Genomic DNA, 15,835 nt, shown 5'->3' on the forward strand with positions numbered 1-15,835 from the left:
CCTGTTTGCATCTATTGTTTTGCTAGTTCCTCAACCTAGAACTGACCTTAATACTTTCATGTAATTAAAATGGTATAAAAGTAGATTGGGAAAAATTAAAAAGAAACAATACTATGCCATACTGTACTTGAATATCAAAAATCTAAATGTTTATTTAAGCCATTCTCTTTATTAGTCAAGTAATAAAAAATGTAAATTAAAAAGAGAAAGGTTTTTGACAGTCTAAAGCATTTTGTTAAATCTTTAAGGAAGAATTTAATAAGAAAATATGTGTAGTGACTACCGAGCCTCCTCAATAAACACCAGTAAAAGTAAAGCATGGCTTAGCAGTGCCCAGGTGAAAATAACAATTATTTTAGCTGGCAATTGGCTCAATGGGCTTCTATAATGAGATGGAATTGTCCCCAGAATAGCTAGTGTGGTTTTAAGAAAATGCCTGACCAGGGGCTGCCATGCTGCTATTCACACAGGACCTGTAGTTAACTTTAGAAATCCACTCACAGGCAAATGGATGGAACTAGAAACTATCATCCTGAGTGAGGTAACCCAGTCACAAAAGAACACACATGGTATATACTCACTGATAAGTGGATACTAGGCCAAAATCTCAGAAAATCCATGATACAACTCACAGACCTATGAAACTCAAGAAGGAAGACCAAAGTGTGATGCTTCAGTCCTTCTTAGAAGGGGGAACAAAATACTCACAGAAGGTAGATGGAGGGAGGGACTTGGGAGGAAGAGAAAAGGAGAGGGGAAAAAGGGTAGGATCAGGTATGGGAGGAGATGGGATGATATACAGAGAGTCAGGAAATTGAACAGAGGTGTGTAACTATGGGGGATGGAGAACTGGGGGTAGCCACCAGAAAGTCTCACATGCCAGTAAAACAAGAGGCTCTTGGACCCAGTGAGGATGAGATTAGCTGCAATGACCAACAGAGGGGAGGGAAAACCTGTACAGACCATATACAGAGGTTAGGCAAGGCCCCCAGTTGGGGAATGGGACAACCCACTCACCTCCAAATTTTTATCCCATAATTGCTCCTGTCAAAAGGAAATAAAAGGACAAAGTATAGAGCAGAGACTGAAAGCAAGACCATACAGACACTGCCCCACCTGGGGATCCATCCATATACAAACACCAAACCCAGACACTATGGTGGATAGTGCTTGCTGACAGGAGCCTGATATAGTTGTCTCCTGAGAGGCTCTGCTAGAGCCTGACAAATACAGATGCAGATGCTCACAGCCAACCATTGGACTGAGCACAAGGACCCCAATGGAGGAGTTAGGGAAAGGACTGAAGGAGCTGAAAAAGTTGCAACCCCAAAGAAGAACAACAATATCAACCAAACAGACGCCAGAGCTCCCAGAGACTAAACCACCAACCAAAGAGTACACATGAAGGGACCTATGGCTTCATCTGCTTATGCAGCAGAGGATGGCTTTGTCTGGCATCAATGGGAGGGGAGGTCCTTGGTCCTGTGAAGGCTCAATGCCCCAGTGTAAGTGAATGCCAGGAGGGATTGGGTGGGTGGGAGGGTGGGGGAGCACCCTCATAGAAGCAGGGGGAGGGAGGATGGGATGGGGGTTTTCAGAGATGAAACCGGGAAAAAGGGTTAACATTTGAAATGTAAATAAAGAAAATATCAAATAAAAAAAGAAAGAAATCCAATGATTGAATAAATTACTGAACAAGGATCAAGACAAGTCCAGCTACATAAAGAAATGGATTCTACATTCTAGAATAAGACCAGAAAGTGCAGATTAAGTGGACTAAATTGTGGAGCAGCAGTTCTCAACCTGTTGGTTGCTACCTCTGTGGGGGTCACATATCAGATATCCTGCATATCAGAAATTTACATTATTGTCATAGTATCAAAATTACATTTAGGAAGTAGCATATAACCAAAATAGCCTTATGGTTGGGGTCTACCACAATATGAGGACCTGTATTAAAGGGTTGTGGCACTAGGAGAACCACTGTCTTAGAGAATAACAGTAGAACAGTGACCTCAAGATGGACCCCACCTCTGCCCCAGCTTACACAATTCTCTGGAGTACTCAATCCTCAGCACAACTGAGAACAAAACCTCAGTTCCAGGCATAGCATGAGTTAATTATATGTTATCAGGAATGAAGTAAAAATGAGTTTTAGAAACATTAGAATATTCATGTTTGAGAAATTTGGTACAGAATTCACATTTCTCTAATTGCCTCTGAACATAACTTTCTGGTGCCGCTCAGTTTCAGGATGAGACATTATTCTGAATCTCAAACTGTAGGACCAAACTTTTCAGGGACTACTTACATTTAAGGTAGATCATTTCAGTAACCAGAAAATTATGTTTATACCTTCTTCCAAAAGTGAAAGACTAGTTGACACATACAGAGAGCTAACATCTCTTACTACTTCATGCCTGCTAAGCTGATTTACTTATACCAAAGCAGCATTACACTTTTGAATTCTGACTTTTACAATAAAAAATCTTCATTTTTATTGCAGTCTGTTACCTATTGAAAGCCATAGTGTCAACCTGACAATGGTCTATTAAATAATGGAGATGGAAATGCAATAAGCAAAGGTAGATGTTGCCCTCATAGCTCAAGAGATGACGGAAATTTTAATCGGCAAATTTGGATGCTTTCTATTGACAGGCGAGGCTAGACATAAATCAGTCCATTTAAAATGAAGTTGGCTTTCATGGAATGCTACTTAACTCTAATATAAAAATAATAGTCTATAATTTTGTTGAAGATATTTACTGGTCCTTTAAGTTGGGAATCTTTGCTCTCTTCTATACTTCTTATCCCTAGGTTTGGTCTTTCATTGTGTGTCTCTGGATTTCCTGGATGTTTTGGGTTAGGAGATTTTTGCATTTTGCATTTTCTTTGGCAGTTGTGTCAATGTTTTCCATGGTATCTTCTGCACAAGAGATTCTCTCTTCTATCTCTTGTATTCTGTTGGTGATGCTTGTGTCTGTAACTCCTGATCTCTTTCCTAGGTTTTCCATCTCCAGCGTAGTCTCCCTTTGAGATTTCTTTATTGTTTCTATTTCCATTTTTAGATCCTAGGTGGTTTTGTTTAATTCCTTCGCCTATTTGGTTGTGTTTTCTTGTAATTCTTTAAAGAATTTTTGTGTTTTCTCTTTAAAAGTTTCTACCTGTTTATCTGTGTTCCCCTGTATTTCTTTAAGGGAGGTATTTATGTCCTTCTTAAAGTCCTCTATCATCATCATCAGAAGTGATTTTAAATCCGAATTTTGCTTTTTTTGGTGTGATGGCATATCCAGGACTTGCTATGGTGGAAGAACTGGGTTCTGATGATGCCAAATAACCTTGGTTTCTGTTGCTTATTTTCTTGAGCTTGCCTTTCACCAATTGGTTATCTCTAGTGTTACCTGCACTCACTGTCTCTGACTAGAGCCTGTCTCTCCTGTTTTCTTGGTTGTATCATAACTCCTCAGAGTCCAGCTATGTCTGTGATCTTGTAATCCTGAGATCCCACTGCTCTAAGTGCAGTGGATCCTCTAGGATGGGTCAGGATATGGTGTCTTCTCTGGAGCAGATTAGCTGGGAGATCCATTCCATGTGCAGTCACCAAAGGCAGACACTGTTGTGGATGCCAGGAAGTGCATGCTGACAGGAGCCTGATAAAGCTCTCTCCTGAGAGGCTCTGTCAGAGCTTAACATATACAGAGGTGGATGCTCACAGCTAACCATTGAACTGATCACAGGGTTCCCAATGGAAAAGTTAGAGAGAAGACTGAAGGAGCTGAAGGGGTTTGCAGGCCCCATGGGAAGAGCAACAATACCAACCAACCAGAGCTCCAAAGGTCTAAACCACCAGACTGGAAACACACATGGAAGAACGCATGGCTCCAGCTGTATATGTAGTGGAGGATGGCCTTGTTGAGCATCGGTGGGAAAGGAGGTCCTTGGTCTTGTGAAGGCTGGATTCCCCAGTGTGGGGGAATTCGGGGCGGAAAGGTGGGAGTGGGTGGGTAGGAGGGGAACACCCTCATAGAACTATTTATTTATTTTTATAAAAAAGTAAAAATAAAAAATTAAACCAGTAATGCATCTTCAAAACAAAGAGAATGCTTCAAAGCAACCAGGATGCTACCTTAAAACAAAAGAATTCCACTCCAGAAAAGTTAACAATCACAAAAGGCTGTCTTTGGACTCTTAAAAAATTTCATTATAAACACACTATGGTGCATTTACTAATTGTTCAATGGTCTACAAATGTCAAAAACTCATATCTTATCCACATTTTGATTGGTTAAGTTTAGAAAGTCTTACCTTGTTGACAGAGATGGTCATGTTGTTTCTTTTCAGAAGTTTCTCAGCTAGATCCTTATAAGGAACTGATCAAACTTAAGTGTCCACAGAATTGCAGTAATTGACTTGAATTCTTTCTACATCCAATGCTCTCTTTATTTGGTTATTCCTCTTTTTGTTGCATCAAGATATAAGAATGAAAAGAAGTTGTGTTGTCTAATAGAAAAAGAAAAAAGTTAATAGCCAGGATTCCAAAGAGATGTGACAAACAAAAATGAATAAACCTTTATATGTTTCCTGGAGAAGACCTTGCCAGTAGCAGGTTGATGAGAGTTTGAACTTATTTCCAACAGTTTATGAGAAGTAACTTTTAGTAAGAAGAGTTCCTTCAGAAGTTTATTTTTTTACAAGATGTAGCTAAAAAAATAAAAATTAAAATTAAAAACAAACAAACAAACAAACAAACAAAAAACCCAAGTACCTCTGACATTCATGGTATTTATCTTTTATTTGGGACAATAAAAACATGGCACATGTGCATAGTAGAAAATAAAAGGATACAACTCAAATCCATTGTGTTAGATGACATAAGCCAGTCTCATGAAAACAAATGTTGGATCCTTTATCTAATACTGGAGAGGGTATGATATTAAAAGTGGGAATATAGAAGAGAAAGAGTCATAGTGGGATGAGAAAGGGTGGATAAGAAAGACTGGCAAGACGGATGAATATAACCAAGGCACATGGATGGATAGAAACACCGTAATGGAAACATTATTAACTCTGTATCATCAGCGTATGAGAATGATGGATCAGGAAACAATTTGCAGCCATAAAATAGCATCTTAGAGACTTATTCTGTGGATAATGATATGCATGTATGAATTAAGCTCTGTAATGTTCATAATTTTACAACCTATTATTATATTCCCTTTCAAAATGACTAATGCACACAAATAGCAGTTCGTATGGAAGAGAGTGTCAGTCTTTCAGCTAGTCACGTTAAAACAGGAAGAATGGTGTGGTGTGCATGTGACCTATATTCTGTTAAAGTATCCAGTGTTCCCCTTAATTCTCTCTTATTCAGTCCTTACAGTAGAGTCCATGAGAGCGCTATTAACGATTCACCATCCAGATGGAATGACAAAGAAATGGTAGCACGATTTCATTTCCTACTTTCAATTTTAAGTTTGTTACAGACTTTTTGTCTAAGATTTTTAAAGTATCCAATTTTCTTCCTTTAAAAATTAAAGGAAACATTTAACATGTTTATTTTCCTCCTTAGACCTTTCTAGCAATAGCTATTTAATTATCCCATGTGGTAGAAATTAAATAAACAAATAAAACCACAGTTTTTAATAAAAATAGCCACATTGTGAGGACTTTGGGACATCAGCTAGCTAGCTCTATGCTATACAAAAGGAACATATCTATTAGGAAAGAGGAAATGGATTTTTAAATTGACATGAAAAAGCATTTTAACACTTGAGTTCCTCAGTACACAGGAGGGACAAACTGGGGATGTCGTCTATATTTATGGTCAGGATCCCTTGTTTCCGATTGCTTGTTGGTTTTATCCTTATTAAGTGGGTGTAGCCATGCATTCATGTGTATGTGAAAACAATGCTTTCAGTTTTACATCTTTCTATTTTGCACAGCTAGCTGATATGTAATACATAGTATTCAATTGCTTATGCTTTCAATTACTGAAATGTATACTTTCATCATAGCTTTAAATTAAAGGCCTGGAACCAAAGGTATTGTGTTTTTTAACACACATGTGAAGGTATATACTTTGTATTTTATAGCAATTTCAACATTGCCACAATAACTGAAACACTTGAACAGAATCTTCATCATATTAACAGAATACCTACAGTCTCTTTTTCTGCATATGTCATATACCAGGGTGGTCTTAAGCTTACATGTCCAGAAAACTGTATCATGTCTCAACTATTCTCTCTTGATAATAGTAAAATATTTGCTTTTATACACTTACCTAAAAGTTGATTTTATCTACCTTTTGAAATAATTTTACTTTTTGCCTTAAGCTCAGACATACAGAACTTAAAATCTAAAGACAATAGAAGAATTGTTATTTACATTAAGTTATTTTGAAGAAACCGTGACCTCCAGGGATATTTTAGGGATAGCTTATGATTTTGTTATTATACATTATTTACTTATGCTTATACCATTTTTAATGTTTCTAACATTTGAATATCCTTGTCACTGAGTATGGGAATTCACCTGTTAAAAACTGTAGCAGTTTTTAATGCCATATAAACTTGGACAAGATTACATATCCACCAAGGCTACATGCTTGTGACATAAATTGTTACAGATTTGTGCTTTTGCATGTCATATCTGGACAGACACACTTTGTCATTTTATTATGTCCATTTTTAAGTTCATATAAACAGCAAACTCCCTTAGAGAATAATTTCCCTTTCTGAAGTAGAGGGAAGATTTGATGTCCAATGGAATAAAGATATAAATATGTTGGGCAAGTTTGATTGCTGTCAGTTATACTATGTAATGATTTTAAAGCTCAGGGTCCCTCAGATGCACTAAGGCATATGTGCCATCAACTTGGTGATTTCTTATCCCACATGATGTGGAGCTAAAAGAAACCAAGGCTACCAGATAACTTATCGCAGATGTCTACTGCATCATAAATCTTCTATAGACTGAGCATGTTCCAGGCTCCTGTGTGAATCCACAACACCTTTATGGCCTTATTTATTAGTGAGTTGACGTCATGCTCACTTTTCTTCCTTGCACATAGGTTCTGAAAGTCTCAATGTTTCTTACTGTTTTATAGCAGCACCAAACTTTAACACTGCTAAATTTTTAATTTTTTATTCTACCTGATTATGTGAAACAATATGGATTTAATTTCTATTTCATTGATTCATTGTGAAGACTTAGCTTTTCCTAATTAATTAGTTATTGGAGTTTCTTCATCTGTGAAATAGCTATTATCTGAGTCATTTTGCTACTCCACTCTGTTTCTTGTTTACTTATAGGCATTCTAAATATATTTAGGTTATCTCTGTGTGGAACAGTTATTAAAAGTTCAGGCTTACACATCCCTCTTAATGGGGGATGATGATGACAGCAAACTTTTAAAATGTATGATTTTATTAATTCTTTTTACAGTTTTGATCATATTCAATGCTACTGCTCCCACAATGTGTTCCCAGATTCACACCTTCCCACAACTTCTCCTTATGTCTCTTCTCTTTAAAAGATAATCAATAGAGTCCGGTTAGTGGATTAATGGATGTGGTGTTGACCTACCAGGGGCTACAACCTTAAAGAACAACAGACTCTCCTCCTAGTACTCAGTTGTCCATAGCTTCTCTGTCAGTGGGGGGATTGTAAACATCTTCACATTCATATTGGAATGTTGACTGTGATCCTGTGGGCTCTTGGGCAGGCAAACAGAGCTGCTGTAGTTTCATGGGTTCAGAGGCTTGGTTATTTTCAGAATACACTCTTTTCCTTTTGTGATCCCCAATCTATGGCTTTTATAATCTTTTGCCCCTTCTTCAATAGTCTCAGAGTCTTGAGAAGGGGCAGGATATAAAGATACCATATATGTGGCTGAATACTCCTTTGACACTTACTCTCTAAACTTTGATGTGTTTAACCATAGTCACATTTATTATCTCCTATATTCTTTTTAAAAATTTTTCCTCTGTGTTTATTTATTAAATTTAATTATAACTACATCATTTTTCTTCTTCTTTTCTCTCTCCCAGTCTTTCCATATACCTACACTCTTGATCTCTCTCTGACTCATGACCTCTGGCCCCTTTTTAAATTACTTGTTGTTAGATGTGTGTGTATAATATATATTTATATGTTTGTAATTATGTAAATATAATCTTATCTATATGCATGATGTTAACTGTACATATATGTTTTTCAGGGTTAACTGTGTCCATATATCCAATTGATGTGTTACTCTCAGAGTCTCTAAGTTGTCGGTAGTTTTTTCTGGGATCGGGACCCTTTATGATTTTCCTCTCCATGTTAATTTGCTTGTTGGTGTCATCCATGTTTGGATGAGGCAGCTATGTTGATGAGGCCTCATAGGTGTAGCTTCACTGACATATCTAAGAGATGCAATCTCAAAGGAGACATCTTATCTTGTCTTTTGAGGTTAAGTATATGAGCCTCTTGAGACCAAATACTTACATAAAGATGCATACATTCTTTTTTTCTCTACACATGCCTCTTTCATAGCATGGTATTTCTCTCTTCTGTAAATAGAGCTCTAAGAATTTCACATGACAGTATGCTTTTAATTCTACTGTTTTTTTCATTGTTTGAGACAAAATTAGTGAGAAACACTAACAGCGCATATGTTGGAGAATTTCATTTCCAGAAATTTAGCAGTAGAAGCGTAACAGCAGTAGGAGTCCAAGCTATATTGTTAGAACTAACTATCCTTCAGAAAATAAATTAGTATTTATATGAATGTATGTAACACGCATGCATACATACATACATGCACACATTTGTATGCACACACATATATAGTATATTATTATAATATGTGTTCAAATATGTATACATATAAGGAATTCATGTGTACAGATACATGAGAGAGAGAGAGAGAGAGAGAGAGAGAGAGAGAGAGAGAGAGAGAGAGAAATTACTCTGTGAAAATTTGAAGAAACATGGATATGCATGTTAGTAAGTGGAATTCCTACTCAAATAATTGTTGCCCTCACCTATTTACTACCAACGCAAAATTTAACCTTAATTCTTAACACTTTGAGAAGAACAATGAACACCTAAGACCCATTGGAGACTAGGAAATTTTTTTCACCTTTATGTGAGCTATCAAAGTATTTCAAAGTCAAAGGACTGAATAGTATTATTAGACGCCCTTAGGAGCATATTAGAACAAAGGTATCACTCTAAAATACTATATCTTTGTTTTTAGCCCCAATTATCCCCTACCTAATAGGATATTTTTAAGGCACATGATCAGCACATAAAAATAACTATATCTAGGATATATATATACCATAAACAAGAGTATATGCAATATATTTCAGATATGGACAGTAACAAGTACTATTATAAATAAATTATGCCTATTATATATCATTAGTCTATCATCCATATATCATCTCATATCTTGAGAATTAGATAAGCCAGCAAAATATGGTAAAATAAAACAAAACACAATTTCCTCTAGTAAATTAACCAATAATTATCAAAAACTCTGATGAACTAGATCCAATAACTTAACAAAAACTTGAAATGTTAATAACAGATATTCATATGAGTCAGAAATAAAGAAGGGATATTATATGTATGAGGGAATTTCAAATATATAGGTATAAAAAAAGAGGGAAGGAAAGAGACTCAGAAAGACTGAGAAAAAGACCAGGTGGTTCTATATCTAAGCAGGCAAGACCACAGTCTTCATTTGTAAATGCTTTTTTATTTATATTTGTGGCTAGATAAGACTCAATAGTCTTTGCTCAGTTTGAGTTTCAAAATAAACAATTGCAATATATGAACATTACTGATAAAGTATCTTATTGATTTATGTTCAGTTTCACTCATAGGATTAATCCAGTTCTTATTTCTAGCCTATTAATAAGTTCATTACAAATATTGAAGTTTGTTCAGTTTCTCCATCTAAAAATAAAGGAACATATTCTACTTCCTTCAGCAGTGTTATCTAATACTTAACAATTCTTGACTGTCAGGGGGCCAAACCAAATTTAAAGTGGCATCAGAGAAATTAATGAACTTGTTTCATGTATGAGTAGTTTTGCTTTATTAATTGCCCTATTGGCTTATTTTTTAACACTGAAATGAATTACTTGAAAAGACTGGTGTTTTGTTTTTGTTTGTTGTTGTTGTTATTGTTTTGGGGGAAAATTATTTTTTATCTCTGGAAAAGTCTTTAATAAGATTTCATTTACTTTATAGTAATTTATATAACTGTTCTGTAAAATTGTCTGAGCAAGGGTGAAGTATGTACATCAGAGATAGAGTGCAAAAGTAGCTTTTATTCACCTGATATAATTGTCCTCTCAAAGGCTTACTGCTGAATAAGCTCACCCTTTCTAGTTCTTTCTGAACTCTGGCTGGCTGGATCAAATCAGCTGTTCTGGCCCAAACTCCTCTCCAAGATGACTTGTTCAAACTGCTTCTCTCAGCAGCTTCTGAATGAATGGACCTGCTTGGCCTCAAACTAACTCTGGCAATTTGTTCTAAACTTTTGACTCCTTGTTGTTCTCTGGCTTGTTCTATCTTTGCCTGCCACCTGTCTTTGTAAAACTGTCTTCTCCTTTTCCCTCTCCCCCTCGGTCTCCTTCTCCTTAACCCTCTCCCTCTCCCTTCCCCCTCTCCCTTCCCCCTCTCCCTTTCCCCTCTCCCTCTCCCTTTCCCCCTCCCTCTCCCTGTCCCCCTCCTCCTCCTTCTCTCTCTCTGTCAAATCTTTCTCTGATTTGTCACTTTGTCTGCCCCTCAGATAGATGTCACTTTCAAACTTCCTTCCACAAACTAACCTCATCTACCTTGTTTGGGATTAAAGGTGTTTGGGATTACTAAGAACATGTCTGTATTCCAACCAGATCATACTATACTCCAGGATATGATTACATTTTGGCCAGATATTATCTTTGGATATGATCCCTTGACAGAGCAGTCATGTTGGTGGATTAAAATTTCTCTAAATAGAGTACTTGTCATCATGTGTGAAGGCCTGAGTTCAGTACCTGAGTCTCCTCTCCCCAAATAATCATAAAATTATCAGGGCATTGTGTGTTCAGTGTAGGATACTATGTGACACTTATTCCTTTTTGGCTTGCTATATTAGGGGTTTAATCCCTTTTGCTAAACTGAATAACTTATTTCAGGTCACTGATAGGTCCATCCTGATTTTTGTTTTATTTAGTACCACACAGCATTCTTATGCAACTATCCTCTGATGACTTAGAAATGGGTCCTTCCCATTGACACTTACTGAATCATTCTTGATCCATTTTTATTTTAATTTTTAATTGCATGTATGACTTTTAGGAATCATTTTATAGTGAGTTTAATGTCAGTCTTCATTGTATTTCTGTTTTTAATGGACTAAACAGATAAGGTTATAATCATGTCTGTGTTAAAACTATAATACCTATAATTTATTCTGGAAACTATTTGGTATATAATACATATGCTTGTTGATATGGTAAAAATCTTATCACTGTTCAAGAATCTAATATATCATCAATAAATTATGAAAGATATAGTTATATACACCCTCTTAAAAATATCAAATGATGATGTTTGAGTGTTCTAACTTTCAATGTAAAATGACCTATTAAAACCAACTGAATCTATGTAATTAACCTCTGATAATTTTGCAGTTTTCAAGAAACATCTGCAAGATGTAAGACTTTATAAAATATATGTATATAATAATATGATATGTTTAATAAACTCCTAAAATGAAGTTTTATAAACTTACAAATTTGTTTTCATTTTCTTTGAATAAACTGAGAACCTTTCAATTAGATGCTAGAAATAATATTATACAATTGTTTTGATTTCAGGCTGGACAGCAACGTTGGTGGGAACAGGAGATTAAAATAAATGGGAATATTCAAAAGGGAGAACTAATTACATATAACTTGACTGAACTTATTAAACCAGAGGCCTATGAAGTCCGACTGACTCCTCTCACTAAGTTTGGTGAAGGAGATTCAACAATTCGTGTAATTAAATATACGGGTAAGTAGGGTTGTTTTTTTTTTTTTTTTTTTAAATTTACAAGTATTTATCTGTCCATGAAATTATGTGGAATATTAATTTTGATAGTATTCACAAAGTAAAGTTTAACATATTCTTCAAATCATCAGGAATGAGATTAAAAACAGCCAAAAATAATAAAAAAACTTAGTCATTACAAAGTTAATATGAGGTTACAAGGCTATAATGTAAAAGCCTTCAGTGAAAACTGAGCCCTTTGACCTGTCAAAAACATTTTTTTTTTTGTTTTCGCTACCCTGATACAATGTGTGTGTTACCTTTTCAAGACTTTTCTTTTTTCTTTCCTCTTCTTTTTCTTCCTTTCTTCATTTACTACCTCCCTCCTACCTTCCTTCCATTCTTGGTTAACATTTTCTATCATTAAGATATTAGGAACCAAGATCCATTTTAATGTGATTTTAAATAAGATTTTCAAAATGGTTTTAATGTCTCAGAAAGTTGAGAAGACATGTGGGAAGTTCTGCCTGGGATGAAGTTACTGAATATCTCAATGTATTGAGTGCTTTTTGTAGACTAATGAATATCGATATAATACAAGTCAATAGTTTACATTAGGCCTAATTGTGTATGTTGTACTGTTAATATGGAGTCTAAAATGCTCAATATAATTCACCATTTCTTCAGTATTTTATTACAAAACTGATGTGTTTAACTGCACTAAAGCACTTTAGTTCAGACCCTCTCTAACACTGGCAGCTGCCAATATTTTTAATGTTTCTGTGGTTTATCTCATCAGGATGGTATGTTTTAAGAAACAAATAGGAAATTTTAGAATCTAGTTATTTTACTTAACAGTATTAAACTTTGATGTCCCTTTTGTAACCTGACAGCTTGTATTTCTTTATGGTTGTCTAGTACCAAGTATCACTGCTGGTTCAAGTGTTGGAGGTCATCCTGGCTTTTGTTTCTATCTGTGGTAGTAGCCAGGTGGTTTTTGTTTGTTTCTTTGTTTTGAAAGCTAATATTTAATGAATGAGTGTGTATCTTAGTTATGGTTTACTTTGTAATGTAAATGCAGAAAATACTTTTTCACTATTTCGATGTCACAGTGAATAAAAAATTAGAAGTTTGAAAAATTAAAAGTTGATCCACAACTTTTTTTTCTAGAATTGATAACTCAGTGGAAACTTTGAATGTATACTGAGGAGAGTGATATTGTATTTTTGATGTTACTCAAAATTCTACTATTCAGTGAAATGGCCTGCCCTCAGCGTTGCAAAGCAGTTTCCATGTTGAATGTTCCATTTGTATTTAAATGATATCGGATGATATTACACACTTGTTTTACTTGTTTTTCATCCTACCTCTTATGTTACCTCTTCAATCTAGCACTTATATATTTAGTGCCTAATTTATAAGACTATACTTTATTTGATGATATAGCCATTAGTGTGCTTGGGCTGACATATAAAAATACTATATATTATGTGTTAAAACCACCAACTTATCCCTCACATTTGAAGAGCTTGGGTTGTTCACGCTCAAGGAGCATGGCTGGTTTATGCACAGGACTCTCTTCCTTTGTCCATATGATCTCCTAATATTCTGGTATGGTATATTATTCTGGTATCCCTTCCTTATTTTAACAGGATACCAGGTCCATTGGATTACATATGTATAATTATGACTCATATCACAATTCCAGTGATACTCGGATTCTGTCTGAAACATAAATTTATTAAGCAGAAAAGATAGTTAAGTATATAAATACTTGTGTGTTTAGAACCAGTGCAAACAACTGAACGAGACAATTCTTTTAATTGGTCTAGGTGTTTTAGTGTAAGGGTTAACATGTTTAATGTGCATGCTTGTGGGTTTTGCTTTCTTAGGAAATTGCAAAGTTTACATGGTGGTTTGTGCAGCACCAAGGAAATGATTTTTAAAAAGGGAGAGGGGGATAAAACAGAAGTTCTGGAAGGCATATACTGCTCATTGTAATTCTGTGAAGACACAATAAGGCTGTTATATCCAGAGCAATGTCTGCTCTCAGTGCTAACTGCTGATCCATAGACACATTCTTTTACATTGTTGATTAGAAATATTTTTTTTTACTTGTTAGTAAGACTTCAAATCTGTATTTTCCCCTTCAATGGAAATCAGCTGGTATTTTTATTGAAGACATAATTGTTTTTCTAAAACAAAGATTTGTTTCGAGTATGTGCACAAAAAGTACTAATTGTGTCACATCACTTAAAATATGGTAACTCTGTGTTCTGAAATGTCTATATGTGTGTGCGTGTACATGTGTAGTGCATCTGTGTATGTGTATTTTAATTTAATTAAACCAAGTAGTATTTGTTTCTGACACTTGGCATGATTTGAGAATTTCATTATTTTTACATGTTATATTACTTTCAGTAAAAGTGAACATAGCATAATGGAAACAGCATCACAGAAGCTGGAAAATCACACCCTCATAGAAGCACAAGGAGGGGGATGGGATAAGGGGTTCCTGGGTGGTGGAGGGAATGGGATAAAGGGATAAAATTTGGAATGTAAATATTACAACCAAATTTTTAAAAAGAGAAAAAAAAGAAAAGTTGCTAGAACCAACATCTTTAAAAAACTGTCAACCCTCTAGGAAAAAAATTTTTTTTCTTTATACAAAAAAAAGTGAACATAGCAGAAAACATACATATAATCTCTTACTTTTTCTTACTTATAATTGTTTACATTATTAATTCATCTAGGTTATAAATTGTTCTACCAATAGCTTCTGTTTAACTTCTGGGTTTCTTAGCACTGGTTAAGAAATAAAAGGTTAGCATGGCATTCCTTGGAAAATGAACAACTTCCTTTTACTTTGTGGTCCTTGGAAGTTCTTAATATAAATTTAAAGTAAATTACACTGTGTCTCATAGAACAAAATGGATTGCAGATGCAATTTTTACTGCCATCATTAGGTTCAGAAGAAACTATGGGTCTATGAGTAGACTAATTAAACTCTTATTTACAAATAACACTTAAGTTTTGCTAATATATTTATATTTTTGCTTTTTTTCCAGCACCTGTGAATCCTCATCTGAGTAAGTACATCATTTTTAACTGAAAATTTATATTACATAGTAAATAAAAGTGGGTTATTTATAAATACACAAAGATTAGGTAAAACCTGTTCTTACTTAGTATAAAACAGTGATTTTAAAATAGTAAAAGTGGCATTGTATATTAACTTCAAAGTTTAAAGGCTATGATAGAAAACCAAGCATTTTAATGCTAATAACTGATGCTCATACATTTAACTAAATGAGGAAATATGGAATCATGTCCTCAAATTGGTTCATTGTTCTGTAACTTACGAATTCATTTTACTTTTCTTGTGGGGTATCATTTTTGTTTTATTTTGTTATCATAGTTCTTTGATTTTATTCTTGGATTTGTTGTCTTTTCTTCATAAAGACAAAGGTTCCTTATTAAAGCCAAATATAAAAATAATTATTGTTGTTAGTGGATGTATTTATGTAATTGTCCGTGTGGTGTGTGTAGTGGAGGATAACTGTGACACTTTGTATCTGTAATGGAGGTCAGAGAATTTTCAGCTCAGTTTTTCACTGCTGCCATGAAATTCTGGGTTTTAATTCAGTTCACCATGCAGATGAAGCATATGATTTAATCCAGAGAGCTATCTTTCCAGCCCTTGATTATTTATTAAATTTATATTTGAGTTTTTCCTCAGAGATATTATTTTACCGTAGCACTGTACTTACTAAAGGCAAGCTTTCACTATGCAGTCTAGAGTAGCCTAGAAAGTAAA

General features: G+C 34.9%; 1 protein-coding gene across 2 annotated transcripts in view; it reads left to right on the forward strand.

The window, feature by feature from the left end:
* The window catches only part of Mdga2 (MAM domain containing glycosylphosphatidylinositol anchor 2), a 730,093-nt gene that overhangs the window by 678,224 nt on the left and 36,034 nt on the right, over nucleotides 1-15,835 (forward strand). For both annotated transcript variants that reach the window (XM_034514333.2, XM_076941824.1), the window contains 2 exons: nucleotides 11,865-12,042; nucleotides 15,087-15,107. In XM_034514333.2, coding sequence (XP_034370224.1) covers nucleotides 11,865-12,042; nucleotides 15,087-15,107 — 199 coding nt within the window. The remainder of the gene's footprint in view (nucleotides 1-11,864; nucleotides 12,043-15,086; nucleotides 15,108-15,835) is intronic.

The sequence above is a fragment of the Arvicanthis niloticus genome, chromosome 11 (assembly GCF_011762505.2).
Source record: "Arvicanthis niloticus isolate mArvNil1 chromosome 11, mArvNil1.pat.X, whole genome shotgun sequence".
NCBI classification, from domain to species: Eukaryota; Metazoa; Chordata; class Mammalia; order Rodentia; family Muridae; genus Arvicanthis; species Arvicanthis niloticus.